The 17,095-nt window shown below is 44.6% G+C and overlaps 1 protein-coding gene across 1 annotated transcript; it reads left to right on the forward strand.

Annotated features, from left to right (window-relative positions):
- Window positions 1-1,308: 1,308 nt before the first annotated feature.
- LOC121655229 (ras-related protein ORAB-1-like) lies at window positions 1,309-13,515 on the forward strand. The gene is made up of 6 exons (XM_042009723.1): window positions 1,309-1,703; window positions 7,107-7,179; window positions 7,433-7,528; window positions 8,704-8,799; window positions 11,340-11,471; window positions 12,540-13,515. The coding sequence occupies exons 1-6, from the start codon at window positions 1,690-1,692 to the stop codon at window positions 12,738-12,740; spliced, it is 612 nt and encodes a 203-aa protein (XP_041865657.1). The 5' UTR covers window positions 1,309-1,689; the 3' UTR covers window positions 12,741-13,515.
- Window positions 13,516-17,095: the final 3,580 nt, after the last annotated feature.

Consider the following 17,095-nt stretch of genomic DNA (forward strand, 5'->3'; position numbering starts at 1 on the left):
GCTGGGGGGCGTCCCATGATTCACCGGGCTCCTCTCTGCTGGGGGACGTCCCATGATGCACCGGGCTCCTCTCTGCTGGGGGACGTCCCATGATGCACCGGGCTCCTCTCTGCTGGGGGACGTCCCATGATGCCGGGCTCCTCTCTGCTGGGGGACGTCCCATGATGCCGGGCTCCTCTCTGCTGGGGGACGTCCCATGATTCACCGGGCTCCTCTCTGCTGGGGAACGTCCCATGATGCACCGGGCTCCTCTCTGCTGGGGGACGTCCCATGATGCACCGGGCTCCTCTCTGCGGGGACGTCCCATGATGCACCGGGCTCCTCTCTGCTCTCTTTACTCTCCATGTAGAAACATCTGACATTAATGTTGTCCTTCACTTGTGTTTCTCTTCTTTTTTCCTCAGCAGGAATCCCTGGTTTAGAGTTCTGCTGCTGGTTGACCCTCTTTGCTGTACTCTTCACCCCCAACCGGTCCAGACAAATGGCCATCTACCCTGGTTCTGGTTCTACTGGAGATTTTACTTCCTGGTCCTGATGGAGGTTTTCTTCTCCACTGTCTCATGCAGCTCATGATGAGGACTGAATCAAACATTTAATGGAACCTGTTGGTTTTACTTAGCTAGGTAATTATTTTTATGAATTGGTTTATATAAACACAGTTATTATAAATCTGACTAATGTGGATCATATAATGATTTGTTTTAACTGGATTTAATGAACTGGGTTGAATTGGAAAGTGTCTGTAAAAGTGACTTGAGAGGAGTTTGTTGTGAATTAATGCTGTATAAATAGAGATGAATTAAATTGAACTGCATTTCTTTTCAACATTACTGTAGTTATTGCTAAATACTTATAGGCGTTATTAGGTTTACTTACTTTTATCTTACTAGATGGATCTGATTACAGGTGCTGATTACAGGTAAGGTGGTGATACCTGCTGTAACATCCATACCATGGCACACCCATGACTCACCTTAAACACAGAAATTCAGGGCAGAAAGTTCTGGATTAATAACCACCAGTGATAATGAATATGGTTAATTTCTAAGAGAAGTTAATAAAAATGGTTCTCTTATCTGGGCGTGAGGTGGTGGCTACAGGTGAACAGAGGGTCCAGGTGACAGGCTGATTACGTTATAACTACTGTTGGATGGAGAAGTACTCTCCTGTAAATACAAACCTTACTTTGCAGCGTAAGCAAACAGTACAACAGCCTTAGTGGAGGTTGTGTTTAAGTCTGTACCCGGAAGTAGTGTGTATGTGGTCTGACACGGGGCGCTAACCGACTCCGCTCTGCCACGTTTCACTAAATGACGTAATCCCTCCTCCTGACAGTCTGCTGGTGCAGTAACGACGCACTCAGAGCCGGTTAGCCGCACATCTACCATATTTATCCTGGTTACTCGTTTCCGCTTCAGCCTGTAGAACGACTAACACGTTTGTTTAAAAGATTAAGAATAGTTAAACCAAAACCCTTTTCTTTTTTTCTTTTCTTTTTTTCCTTGGCCAACCGGCTGGCTAATGTTAGCCGTTTCCTGGTTGAAGTTGCAGCCATTTTGGAATTTTATAGAGAGCAGCTAGCCGGCCGCGGTCCAGGGAACAGTCCAAGCTAGTCATCGTCCCAATTTTAAGGACTCCGAGGAGAACATACATCTGACCAGAGGGTAGACACTGTACAACGACTCAACAATGAACCCCGAATAGTAAGTATTATACTTCACAGCGCCGTGATCAGTTGGTTCAGATTAGCTTTATGCTAACAAGCAAGTTAGGTTGACAAATATGTTAACAATGACAGCTGAACCGAGTAAACGTGGAACATCAACTGACTGAAGCTTTTCTAGACACCTGCTATACACAGAACATCGTCTACGGACACAGCCAGGATGCGGAATGTTAACTACTTCATATCCTAAGTGAAAATGTGTTCGTCGTCCATGTTAGCTTATGTTTCGGCAACTGTTTGGCAGATTTGACTAACAGCGGTTCAGGTTCGCAGAGATGTAAATACAGGACCCAGATTTCTCTGTGAGCTGACTCTAACCTGCAATGTTCAGGGTCCATGCTTGGTTTCAGTTCACTACCCCTGCCAACATTAGCTGAGTGGACTGATGAAATCGTAATGAAAATGCCTTCAGGGTTTCTAGAGGTGTGACCGCTCAGTCTACCGGCGCACCTGTCCCTGCTGCCATCGCGGAGCAGGTTTTTGTCCTCTGGTTACTGGTTTCAGGCTGTATGAGGTGTTGTGGATGACTGTTTTCAGTCATAAGGTGTGGTGTGTGCCTGTCCACAGCCTCTCAGTCATGTGTAGGTCACATGCCACGGGACAGGCCCGAGATTTCCTCACAGCAGTGTTGAGTAATCATTGACTTCAGCTGTCTTTGCTTTTCTCTTCATAAACATATGGGCTTCTCTGACAGTCCAGTGCCTCTTGCTATTTTTATTTTTATTTTTTTTTCCCATTTTGTGCTTACCTTTACCTTGTTTGGTTTCTTTATTCCTCTGTGGACGACTTTATCTTTTACTAATAACTAACTTGCATATAAAACTTTAAATATTTCTCAACTAGGTCTGAAATCCTTTTAAATGTCAGATTGGAATAAAAAAAATCTTTTTTCATGTTCTGTTGACAAGTTACCTTCAGATTTATTACAGATTTATTTGCTTCTGATTATGCCTAAAGGGCAGTTTGCTGCTTTTTAGCGGCCTTGACTGCATTAAACAGGGTCCTGGTCAAAAACTACAAATTTTAAGACAATCTGATCTCATCTCTGATCATATCTAAAATATTCTACAAAACATTTAGATCCATTAACTTGCAATTTCTGAAGTGAAACTTTTAATCTTCTTATATCACTGAGCCCCATTTACACGCTCACCTCAAAGGCTCATTTATGCTCGACGCAGAAGACGGACACACAGACGGACAGATACACAAGCAGACGGATGTACACACAGACGGACACACAGACGGACAGATACACAAGCAGATGGATGTACACACAGATGGACACACAGACGGACACACAGACGGACAGATACACAAGCAGACGGATGGACACACAGACGGACAGATACACAAAGAGACGGACGGACACACAGACGGACAGAGAGACGGACACGCAGACGGACAGATACACAAGCAGACGGACACATACACAAGCAGACGGACGGACACACAGACAGACACGCAGACGGACACACAGACGGACAGATACACAAGCAGACGGACAGACACGCAGACGGACAGGCAGAAGGACAGATACACAAGCAGATGGACGGACACACAGACGGACACACAGACGGACAGATACAAAAGCAGACGGACGGACACACAGACGGACACACAGACGGACAGATACAAAAGCAGACGGACGGACACACAGACGGACACACAGACGGACAGATACAAAAGCAGACGGACGGACACACAGACGGACACACAGACGGACACACAGACGGACAGATACACAAGCAGATGGACGGACACACAGACGGACAGATACACAAACAGACAGACGGACGGACACACAGATGGACAGATACGCAAACAGACGGACGGACACGACGATAACGAGGGCAACAACCTAAGAGGAGGCGAGAGCTTTTGAAGAAAGCTGTGTGAGTGTGTTGGGCGTGTAGGGGGGTTCTAAACAACCTTGTAGTGGAGCAGTACCGCCACCAGATGTGTCTGAAACTGATGTCAGAACTCAGGAGTGAACTCTGAATGTCCACTAGTGGATGAATTGTCAGCCCTGAAAGCCGCAGTCCTGCAAGTTTTCATTGTTTCCCTGCTTCAACACATCTGACTCATGTTAAATGGACCCAACAGCCTATGAAGTTCTTTATTATGACCCATTAATTTGAGACATAGAAAATCTGCAGGATTGTGGCCCTCGAGGCCCCTGGGCTGGACAACCCTGATGTAAACATTATAATCTGATTATAAGAAATCAGATTAACATACCCACATTGCTCCTTAATAATCTGATGTCTTTGTTCATGTATATCTAATTTGTTTATTTTCTTGTGCAAAAATCTGCATTGCTTCTGTCTTTTCAATGTCCTTCATTAAAAAGAAAGAAGTCACAACATGAGCCGAACATAAAAGAAAAACAGGAAGGTGTGCCGCAGCAGAAAATATAAACCAAGTAAAACAGTTACATGTAGTTTATGTTGGAGCTTATTAGCTCCCACGTTAGCGGCTAATGCTACGACTGTGACTATAACAAGAAGTTACGTCACTACGTACTTTGAAAGAAATAAGATAATGGACTGGAAAATGTAGACCAGGATTTCCGGAATATCACATAGCAGAAGTTCCCGTCAACATGTCAGATCAGAATGTTAGAATTATTAATTACTCCTAGTTGTTCCGATTCGATGGTCAAGTAAATGGATCACTAGAAATAAGGGTTATTTTATGGGATTATTTAGCACACAGGCCACTTTAGACAGAAAATCCCCACAAAATGAACCTTATTCGTCACAACTGGATTAAGAGAGCATTCACACCAGGACAGTTCCGGGAACGCAGTTCAGTTGGGCAGCCATTTCCCAAAAATTTTGCACCATCTTTTGGTTTGGGCTCTTAAACTGCACTTAAACTGCAGCGGACCAAACCACCTGGACAACGTCACTAGGGAGCGATACTCCCCAAAACAACCACTGATCAATAATAAAAAAGCAGGAAGAAAAAGAAAAGCAGGTTCCTTGATTGGTCAGGACCAAAAAAGGAACTCTTTCCACTTCTGCCGGCTCCGTCGCTGCATAGAAACGTACACAAATCACATGATGCAGTCCTGGGCTGAGTTCTGCAACAGTTCAGGTACCAACGGATAACCTGCAGAAACGCTGTTTTGTGGGTAAAAATTGCATGGATTAAATTTCACAGATACGGGTGGATATTTAAGGATTAGTTTTTCTCCTTTCTTATTTTGGTGTTTTACTTATCACGCACCAGGGTCAGCTTTACTGCAAAGCCTTGCAGAGTATTTCCAAACCTTGTATTTATTGCGAGGAATGTTGTCGCCATCCCGGCATCTAGTGCAGCCAATTATAGATTTTTTTGCTGCTGGTTATGTGATTCAGAAATGGAGAACACAGCTGAAACCAGAGATGGTGGATGATGTCTTGTTTATGCAGCGATCAGCCAATAAAATGAATAAACCACCCAAGTGGCAAAACAACAGAGACTATGGAGGCAGCCTGGTGGTTCACTGCAATATTATGCAAGTTTAAAAAAATGTTATGAGCAAGTTCTGCTTAAAATAAGCCTTTAAATATATTTACTGTGTTGCCTTTTCCTTTTATTTTAAAACAAACAAAACAATGACTAAACAACAGGATCACATGAATGGGTGGCGGTTGGTAAAATTGGACCCTTGCAGGACTCTGGTCTTGGGGTTCCTGTGCAAAACATTTACTTTTTTTTTATTTTTTTTATTTTTTTACATTCCATGGACTTTGTTTTTCCTCCTACCGAAGCAATACTCTTCATCACTTCCTTCTTCTTCTTCTTTATATTGCTGTGTTATTGTGGTTGGCATACGTCACTTTCTTTTTGGTCCACTGGATTGAGACCCCCCACTCCTTTGGTTCGCATTATAGTACGGCTGGTGTTCACACTGCACCGAACGAGTCGTACTATCTGTGGAGGTGGACCACGGTCTGTTCAAAGCAAACCAAACACTGGCAGTGTGAACGGAGACTAATTCAGTCCAGATTTGAACATACTAACTTTTGTAGTTTTTGAACAGGACCTGGTCTAAGGTGGTAAAGTTCCCTGGAAAAGTAGTGTATTCGCTCTACATGAATCAGAAGCTACCTTCAGTGTCATGTCTCAGGTTTGGAATCAAGATGAGTCTCCCAGACTCAGGCATGGTGGTAACTTTAGTTTAGAGAAACATGTTGCATGGACTAAGGTAATACGGTGAACTCTGTATGTGGTTTGGAGCACAGTTTGGTTTGTTTTTGGTCCGTATTCTCCGGTTGTGTTGAGCAGTGAGTGGTCAGCTTTGTTCAGCCCCTGGCTTAATGAGGAGAGAATGACTGGAATTTATTACAATAAGAAGAGAGAAGGGAGTTGGTGCCAGAAAGTAGGATGATGTGTTAGACTACTGGCTTCAGGTAATCCGTGATAATGAAGTTATACATTAATCTGCTGATGCTGGGGTTAACCAGTAGCAGGTTTCCCATGTTTACTGGGAGCATCAGGTGATTCCTGCAGCTCTCCTGCTCTTTTTTACTGAGGTTGGTTCATGAAATGCTGCAGAGGGTTTTAACATGTAAACGTGTGTGTGTGTTTACAGGGTCAGTTTGGAGAAGAAACTAAACTGAGATGAGCTTAGTAAATGTTAGCAGAGCAGGGTGTAGCTGGACATGTTGGCGGCGGGCAGCCTTGTAGCGTTAAGGTGGGTCCATGAGCTGGATTATCCTCATATAGAAGTGGAGTGCCTACCCGTCTGTCCGGCACAGCCCCAGCTTGGCCTCACTGTTTCAAACTGGAAATTTTTCATCTTCATCTCTGAATAGAAACAGACTTTTATGTGCGTCTTATTTCTTTATGTCAGTGTGAAACCGCTCTGAGCAAACTGGGCTTGGTTAACACTGTTAAAGTAGTCTTAACATTTATAAACTGTTAGAAAATGACTTGTTTTCACAGTGTAAATGTATCAGTATTGATACATGATTTAATATGTGAATATGAATAGAATATATATAATTGTATCTAATATTTTTATATACACTACCAGTCAAAAGTTTGGACACATTAGATCCAATGGGAAAGGGTGCCCAAACTTTTGACTGTACTGTGCATACATTTTATATATTTCTATATTAATTGTATAAGTAAAAATGTATAGTTAATATATTTATATCTGCTCATATATTCATATAAATAGTTTATCTTCTTTAAGTGTAACGAACTTTAGGAAAGGGGTAGGATCTAAAAAGTTTTACTTCTCCTTTTACAACATGTAGTTTGCTTTTCTGTTCATTTGTGGTTATTTTATTTCTTTTTCATTGATGGATGTGATGCACAGTTTTAGCAACTTGTTTGAAATAAAGTTGTCATTCGTCTTTCTGTTTTATCTCCTTTCCAGTGACTATTTATTCAAGCTCCTGCTGATTGGTGACTCTGGTGTTGGAAAGTCTTGCCTTCTTCTACGATTTGCAGTAAGTTTCCTCCCAGAAGAGTTAATGAAATATGTCTGTTAGCAGGTTCAGTCTCTAGAAATCTTACTGCAGCGGTTTCATGCTGACAGTAAATCTTAGTTATCAGTTTCTTTTTTAACATAATTAAAAACCATCATAGTTAACTAAGTCTTCATAACACAAAGTAAAGCTGGTTGGTGTGTAAAGCTTCGGGGTACTGTGTTAGCATTGTGCTGTGTGAGCGGCATCTAACCGACTATGTTCTCCTCTGCAGGACGACACATATACAGAAAGTTACATTAGTACTATTGGTGTGGACTTCAAAATACGAACCATAGAGCTAGATGGAAAAACCATCAAACTTCAGATTGTAAGTAACCTGCAGCTTTTCCGTCAGGTTTTATGTCTGTTTTCCTTCTCTGGACGTCGTTAACTGGATGAGTTTGACATCATGAAGCTTTTTATTTTTAACTCCTACATAAAATCTCAAACCAGCACCACGTCACATGGATGTTAAACTTGTCCTGCTGGGTTGATATGAAAATGTTAATGTCGTGGTCAGTGTGCACTGGGCTCGCTACCAGTGACCATGTAGCTGATCTTCTTTTGTAGTGAATAGGCTGTATTTTTTTATAACGTTATATCAATGCGGACACACAGATGGAGCCGTTAAAATATGAATGTTGTTACACAAAAGCTGCTAATTATAAAACCTGGATGCTTTACTCTGGTTTACAAGCTGTCAGCATTCAAGCTCGGCACAGTCTAATCATTCACCTGATGAGTCCGATATTTTAGACCTCAGGTCAGATTTTCAGCCAGTTTTTACACATTTATTTGAAACAAAGCAAAGTGGGTGAATGGGAGCAGCTTTAATGGTTTGTGTTAACACACACTTGCTGTTTCTGCAGAACAGGAAAAGTTTAAAGTACACGCAACCAAAATTTCTTTGAGGGCTACATGTTTAAATCCAGTCCAGGTTTGGGTCTTATCATGTAGACCTGATCTCTTAGTGACGCTCACATAAACTTCACTTAGATTTCCAGCAGGTCTGACTGCTTCGATCAAACTTTAGCCAGTAGTTAATCATTCCTCACATTAAACTGTTTAAGCACACACACGTAGCCAGGCGTGTCTGAACCACATGACACATCTCCACTAAACAGGATTTTTCTTCATGTTTAGGCCCAGAGTGGGTTTGTAAGATGTAAAACTCCACCATCATGTCGGTCTGAATGTGGAACCGGGCCCATGTTAAATCTGAACTCACTTATTATGTGAAGATAAACTATTTCTGTATGAACTGACATGGAGATCTGTTTAAGCCTGTATTGTGTCTGTGAGCATGAAATATAATGGTTGTATGTACATGGAAACTCCAGTGAAGGTCAAGGTGAAGTACTTCTCACTATTTTAAGTAGAATGTTGTATATTGTTGCAGCAGTTTGGTGGGATTATGAAAATGGGAGATGTGATGGAACTGACAGAATCAGCAGTCAGTGAGCAACGGTCACGTCTAACTGGCGTCTTGCTTTCCTGTGACAGTGGGACACAGCGGGACAGGAGAGGTTTCGTACGATCACATCCAGCTACTACAGAGGTGCCCATGGTATCATTGTGGTGTACGATGTCACAGACCAGGTCAGTACTACTGATCACCATCTAACCGGGTATTACCTCAGGTCTTTCTGAAGTCTAGAATTTCTACCATCTGATAGGGTGATTGACAGCAATGAGAAAGAATCTGATTGGCTGGTTGATTTTAAATTCAGTTTAAAAGAGGAAACTAATACATTCCACCCATCCATGACCTCTACCGCTGAGTCCAGTTCAGGGCTGCGGGGGAGCTGGAGCCTACCCCAGCAGTTAGCAGGTGAGAGGCAGGTACACCTGGCCAGGTTGCCAGACCATCACAGAAAAAATGAATATAGACTCATTACATGCAAAATGAGATTTGTTAAGCATTTGTTATAATTATGATGATTATGGCTTAAAGCTGCTGAAAACCCAACAATCAACATCTCAGAAAACTAGAATATTACATGAAATCAATAAAAAAATAGATTTTGAACACAGAACTGTAACCATGTGAAAAGTCTAGTCCTGCACATGAACCCGGGTCTCTGTCTAGTCCTGCACATGAACCCGGGTCTCTGTCTAGTCCTGCACATGAACCCGGGTCTCGGTCTAGTCCTGCACATGAACCCGGGTCTCGGTCTAGTCCTGCACATGAACCCGGGTCTCGGTCTAGTCCTGCACATGAACCCGGGTCTCGGTCTAGTCCTGCACATGAACCCGGGTCTCGGTCTAGTCCTGCACATGAACCCGGGTCTCGGTCTAGTCCTGCACATGAACCCGGGTCTCTGTCTAGTCCTGCACATGAACCCGGGTCTCCGTCTAGTCCTGCACATGAACCCGGGTCTCCGTCTAGTCCTGCACATGAACCCGGGTCTCCGTCTAGTCCTGCACATGAACCCGGGTCTCCGTCTAGTCCTGCACATGAACCCGGGTCTCCGTCTAGTCCTGCACATGAACCCGGGTCTCCGTCTAGTCCTGCACATGAACCCGGGTCTCCGTCTAGTCCTGCACATGAACCCGGGTCTCCGTCTAGTCCTGCACATGAACCCGGGTCTCTGTCTAGTCCTGCACATGAACCCGGGTCTCGGTCTAGTCCTGCACATGAACCCGGGTCTCTGTCTAGTCCTGCACATGAACCCGGGTCTCGGTCTAGTCCTGCACATGAACCCGGGTCTCGATCTAGTCCTGCACATGAACCCGGGTCTCCGTCTAGTCCTGCACATGAACCCGGGTCTCGGTCTAGTCCTGCATATGAACCCAGGTCTTGTGGCGTGGATGTTAACAGCCTGTGGTCCTGCTGGCTGGAATGAAGACCAGGATGCTTCAGTCCTTCGTCTCTTCTGCATCGCTCCCTCTCATGTGTCCCATCTTCCTCTTTGCAACGCTCCATAGATTTTCTACGGGGTTCAGGTCTGGAGAGTCTGCTGGCCAGTCCAGCCCAGTAATCATTGGTCCTTGAACCAGGTTCTGGTTCTTGTGGCAGTGTGGGCAGGTGCTAAGTCCTGCTGGAAAATAAAGTCCACATTTCCACCAAGGAAGCATGAAGAGCTCTAAGACCTCCTGGTAGACGCTGTGTGGACTCTGGACTTAATAAAGCCTGGTGGACCAGCACCAGAGGACATGGCTCCCACATCACCACCCACTGTGGAAACTTCATGCTGCTCTTTAAGGGTCTTGGATTGTTGCCTCTCCAGTCTTCCTCAAGACTCTGGGACCTGGATTTCCACGAAATGCAAGATTTGCTCATCAGAAAAGACCCTTTGGACCACTGCTCAGCAGACCAGGTCCTGGTTTCTTTAGTCCAGGTGAGACGCTGCTGACGTTGTGTTCAGGAGCGGCTGGACTAGAGGACGACGACATGAAGTCCAGGTCCAGGATCCGTCTGTGTGGTGGCTCTGGAAGCTCTAACTCCAGCCTCAGTCCAGTCCTGGTGAAGCTTTTCCTGACCGTCCTCTCCAGCTGCTGCTTGTTCCAGCTTCTCCTTCCTCTCAGCTTCTTCTTGATGAGCTTTGATGCAGCACTTCGATCATCCAGCTTCTTCTGCAGCCGCCTGCTGAGGCTTTTCCTCCTGGTGGAGGGAGGTGATGGTTTCTGTCCAGCTGTCATCCCCATGATGCTGGACTCTACTGGAACAGACTGAGACCATCTAGATGCTCCGGAGTTCTTTGTTTTTAGATTAATTAGCTGATTAGAGGGCAGCACTTAGAGACTACAACATTGAATCTTTTCACACTTTTCTAGTTTTCTGAAATGTTGATTTTTGGGTTTTCACATCAGCCATAATCATCAAAATGATAACAAATACATGCTTTAAATATCTCACTTTACATGTAATGAGTCTATATATTATATTAGTTTACCTTTTTAAACTATTACTGAAAAAAAAATCATTTTGCACGATATTCTAATCTTTTTAGTTTTAGTGTTTCTGGAAACTCAGTAAAGTAAAAGATTCCCTCTAAAACTGGGGTTTCTAAAATCTAGAGACAGGAGGTTAACTGAATTAATTCTGTTTTCATGTCTGGGTAAAAACTGTTTTCTGCTTTAAAACAAACCGAAGTCCTATAACAGCAGAGCTGAGGTTTATTTTTTATTTCTGTCAGGAGTCCTTCAACAATGTCAAACAGTGGCTACAGGAAATAGACCGCTACGCCAGTGAAAACGTCAACAAGTTATTGGTTGGAAACAAGTGTGACCTGACGACAAAGAAGGTGGTGGATTACACAACAGCAAAGGTACCACACTTGGATTTATCTTCTTTTTCCAGGATACGTACAGCATAATGCTGATAGTTGGTAGAACTGTGTGAAACTGAGAGTTAACAGATGATTTCTGTCTGAGGAGGCTGAACGTTTCCTCTGTGTTCACCCTCACCTGCCTGGACCAGGTTTTCTTTCTAGTAATTCACACCAACTGATCAGCATCTAATCAGTGTGTGTTCACACTCACACTAAGGCTACGTTCACACTGCCAGGAAAAGAGGTCCACAACCAGGTCTGCACATGTGGATCCCTCTGGGGCCGTAGACTGTTCACACTTCAAATTTCAGTAAGAATGTGAGCAAGTAAAAAGTAAAGACCTGCAGAGTGAACGTGTCCTGAATGCTCATCCGTCTTATGCTCCACGCAGAAGACGGATACGTGGGTGGACACTTTTGTCCGTCTCCTGTGTCGTTTACACATGTAATTGGTGTATTTTCAAGCCTTTCGGATCTGTCACTTGACGCAGCGAACAAAGCAATGCCAGCAGAAACCGTGGGGTCAGAGCAGTATAGCTGACACGCCACCAGCGAAAGGACCAAACCACAGCAGGGTAACATGTTCTGGTTGGAGTAAATGTTTATTCACCCTCTGTTTGCAGAAATCAGAGATTAAATCAGAATCTCGTGTCAGTTTTTTTCATGGTCAATTCCAAAGACAGGGAAGTCAAATCCAGTCATGGTGAACTGAGATCAAAACCGTGACAACGGTGGAGGGAAGTGTCATGGTTGCCTCTCTCCAGGTGTCGCGTCAGTCGGACAGGTGTGGTGTTCATGGACAGATTTAGCTGCATCATCTTACCACTCAATTAGTACTGAACTGGCTCAATAACAGGTTTTGGTCTGCTTTTCTCCCTAAAAATGTTCCAGGCGAAGGACCAGCATCAGCAACCCCTGCAGTTAGGACCAGAAAACCAGTGTTTGTTTTTTTTTTTTCCACAGTCCTGCAGGAGACTTTAGATGAGCACAGAGATTGTTGTTGTTTTTCTCTTTATAAGACCACTTTGTTGACCTGAAAGTTTTGATCTTTTCTCTTCCTGTCCAGGAGTTTGCTGACTCTCTTGGAATCCCCTTTTTGGAAACCAGCGCCAAAAATGCCACCAACGTAGAGCAGGCCTTCATGACCATGGCTGCCGAGATCAAGAAGAGGATGGGCCCTGGGGCCACGGCCGGGGGCGGGGAGAAACCCAATGTCAAGCTCACGCCAGGCACTTCTGTCAAGACTTCATCAGGAGGATGCTGCTGAGAGAAGAACCACTTATCTCCCATTGCCCGCCCCCCCCAAACCCCCCCACCTCCCTACCACCACCTTCCTCTGCAGGCCTGTCCCCCCCCCCCCCCCCCCTCTTTTTTTTCCCCTCGATAGGCCCGTTAGCCTGAACCCCCCACAGACAGGACGGATCAGAGGGACTGGATCTGATGTGAGAAGCAGATAAAGTTGTATTTGTACTGTACATAATGTAGCCGCACTACCAGACCAGTTAGGTCCGTCAGTCTGTCGGTCCTGTCTCTGAGGGGTGATGATCCGCCCTGCCCCATCTCAGACCTGTCAGAGGCTGTTTTCTTTGTCCTCTGGTGGCAGGTTGGTGAGAAGTGTGTATGTGTTGGTGTGAATGTGTGTTTCTCTGCATTCCTGCAGCAGGGTTGGTAAATGGATCGGTTTCACTGAGGTGTCTGGTCAAACGGACCTCCTCCTCCTCCTCTTCTTTCTTTTCATTCTGTGAGTGTTTTGCTGCCTTTCAGCATGTGTCTGTAAGTTTGTTTCCATTTGAAGGTGTTTTTAATTTTTCTTACCAGCCTCTGCACAACACTGTCTCAGCAGTCCTAAAGTCTAGTGCTACGATATATGTACATAAACATTATGTATATATATGTAAAATTGGGTTTGCCAGTTCTGTTGTGTTGAATACATTGAATTGGTCTCGACTCTTTATCTGCATTAAATTTGTGGCTGATGACAACTGTAAGTTTGTTTCTCAACATGTAACACTTAAACTGAAAATAAATATTGTACTACCACACTATCGTTTGATGAGAGGATTCCTGGAGAAAACCAGGGTTGTTCAGATATGGGTTGAAAGCAGCAGATCTCAGAACGGAGATTCTTAATATAGGGATGTGGATGCAGGTTAAAGGAGCTCCAACAGTGGTGTTTACTGCATGGATCAGAACATTAGAACAACACATTTCCATATGGAGGTCAGCTCAATTCAGCTTATTTGTAAAGTACCAATTCATTCACAGTATATTAGAAAGATTGTATTTTTACCATTTAATTATGTCAAAATAATTGTACTGCAAATGGTATCCACCAGAGAACAGAAGAACATCAGGTTACGGCATTACGTCTACCAGCAGAACTGAATCTGCTGAAACAATCAGCTGGCTCTGCAGTTTGTGTCAACCCTGATTTAAATTTTTATAAAATATCACTAAAGAGCAGCTGAAGGCTCTCACAGGTCCATCAAAATGATCCAAAAAGTTATTTTTAACTTGTTTAAAGAGGGTTTTCTTTCCTTGTTGAAGTTGTTTATCTAATACTTTAGTTGAGACAGAGCAATGGCTAATATTGAATTCAGTCTGCCAGAATATGGTATGTTAGTAATAGAAAATAAACTTTTCCACACCAGAAAATATGCATTTAGGTTCCACATTTCAAACAAAAAGACTTTTTTAACTTGTCCTGTCCAGCATTGTTGCAAACAGAATGATGATCTGGTTGCTGTGCTGTGCCGAACCAATCTGCTTTGCCAAGGGGAGACTTATGGGTAAAAGGCTTCTCTTGATAATCTGATTCATTTATTTATTTATTTACTTTGAATCATGGAATCTATGTAATCTTGCTGGACCTGACCGGAGGGGACAGAAAAAGATGGAAGACAGCAGAAAAGAAAGAGGAGTCAAAAACACCACAAACGGAAGGAAACGACCCTTCAAACTAACACCAGACAACCAGCTGCTGCACTTTTACAGAAACACACCAGAGAATTTCCTCCAGCTTTTACAAAACACAGCTGACAGTAATCAAAAGTTCTTAAATAATAACCAAATCAAGAAACATATCACAAATGTATCACAACAGCCAAAATACCAGATACACACTCACAGAGAAACAAAATGACCTCTTAGTGTTTAAACCCACTGGACACCTCAGCATGCAGAGGAGTGAGGAAGAGGAGGGATCAGAGATGAGGAATGGTGAGTGAGATCGTGCAAATACAACTACACCTCTATGGAGGCTGGAGGCAGACCAGGGCAGCCCCGGAGCACAAACCCATCACCAAGACGACACTGGACCTACCCAAAGGGAGGCATAGGAGAGCCCCATCCAGAGCCCCCCACGGTCATCTGCGTTTTTCCTGTTTTTCAGCTCTTTTCAAACTTTTTAACCTCTTTACCTCTATTTTTTTTCTTACTCTTCTGTGAAGAGATTGTGTGGGGCGTGTCCAGATCACATGGGCTGACAACAGGGGTGCCTCAGGGCTCGGTGCTTGGCCCTCTTCTCTTTTCACTATACACCTCCTCACTCGGTGCATCATTAGCTCTCATGGTTTCTCCTACCACTGCTATGCAGATGACACTCAGCTTTTCCTTTCTTTCCCACCTGACGACACAACGTCTCAATGCGAATATCAGCATGTTGCTGACATCTCCGCATGGATGAAGGATCGCCACCTTCAGCTAAATCTGTCCAAGACCGAGCTTATTGTCTTTCCAGCCAATCCTTCTTTACCGCCACAGATAAGCGTGCAGCTTGACTCCATCACGCTTGTGTCTACGTCTTCTACCAGGAATCTTGGTGTCATGGTAGACAACCAGCTGACCTTTAAGGACCATGTTTCCTCGGTTTCCCGGTCTTGCCGATTTGCTCTCTACAACATCAGGAAGATCAGACCCTACCTGACTGAACACACGGCCCAGCTCCTGGTCCAGGCTCTGGTCATTTCACGCATTGACTACTGCAACTCCTTACTGGCTGGCCTGCCTGCATGCTCAGTTAAACCTCTGCAGATGATCCAGAATGCAGCAGCACGTCTGGTCTTCAACCAGCCCAAAAGAGCTCATGTCACTCCGCTGCTAATCGCTCTCCACTGGCTTCCAGTTGCAGCACCCATCAAATTCGAAGCTCTGCTTCTGGCTTACAAAACAATAACCCAAACGGCTCCGGTCTACCTCCACTCCTTAATCCAGAGCTACACTCCCTCTCCACAGTTACACTCTGCCAGTGAAAGATGCCTAGTGCTCCCACCACAAGGTGGCGCCACATCAGTAGCTAGACTCTTCTCCTCTGTTGTTCCCCTGTGGTGGAACCATCTACCAAACTCCGTCCCATCCGCAGAGTCCTTATCCACCTTTAAAAGCAAGCTAAAGACTCAGTTGTTTAAGGAGCATTTCCACACTTAGCTTAACTCTTCTACTCAGAATGAGGTAGAAAGATTTGTCCAGCTCTTTGGCTCAACCAAGTACTGAAGAAGCTGACATTGTTGATGAAATCATGATCTTGTATTTAAACAAAATGACTTACAAAAAACTACAAAAAAACCTAACAAAAATAAATAAATATTTAAAAATTATAAACACTGCCTCTAGCACTACATGACAGCACCTGGTCCAGCTGGACTCAAAGCGGTCTGACTATCACTTAATTATGACGTCCCATCTTATTTGAATTCTTTCTTGTGTTGTTCTTACTCTCAAATGTAAGTCGCTTTGGATAAAAGCGTCTGCTAAATGACTGTAGAATAGAATAGAATAGAATAGAATAGAATAGAATCGACCACTCCCCCATCCTTCTACACAATAAAAACTGCTGGGATGAGGCCATATTAGCAGCTCCGCTTGCCATGCACTACATGGCACGCCCCCCATAAGTTGGTTGTGTGTTGTGTTTTTGTGTTTTAATGTCGAAGTGTAATTAAAACTAAGAGGTGAGTCGCCACAGGGAGCAACCAAGGAGGCCACTTAGATGGCCCCCTCTACTCCACCCCGTATGACGTGCACGCCTCCCAAAATCCCTATGTGTGTGTGTGTGTGTGTGTGTCAGAGAGTGGGGAAGAAGAGGGGTCCAGGTATGTAAGTCCAGAGGGAAGCAAACTTCCCTCTGGATGGTGAGCTGTTGGCGGCACTAGGCACCCCCCGTTCCCCGGGAGGCCCCCCCAGGACAAAACTGGCCAGGACCAGCCGTCCCCCACGATCTGGCCACACAGCCAATGAGCCACCACAAACCCCAGAAGGACAGGAGAGGGAGGAGGACAGTGGGAGAGCACAGACCCATGGCACACCATCCCCAGACCCACCCAGGTCTCCCCCACAAGTCCATGTGATCCCTCCCCACCCCACATACCCACCTATATCCTTGCACACTCCCACTCTTCCTAGCACACACACACATACACACACACAGCATAAATGCACACACTAAACCTTCCAGTCTCATCCCCTAAACACACCACAGCCCCTGACAGGGCCAGACACAGAGCCACCCCCACCGCGGAGCAGACCACCACGGGAAACCACCAAGAACCCACAACCACTAGTCAACCCCCGCTAACATCCAACCCCCAAAGCAACGAGGTCACAGTCCTCCACCTACACTAAGTG

The sequence above is a fragment of the Melanotaenia boesemani genome, chromosome 16, assembly GCF_017639745.1.
Source record: "Melanotaenia boesemani isolate fMelBoe1 chromosome 16, fMelBoe1.pri, whole genome shotgun sequence".
Taxonomy (NCBI): Eukaryota; Metazoa; Chordata; class Actinopteri; order Atheriniformes; family Melanotaeniidae; genus Melanotaenia; species Melanotaenia boesemani.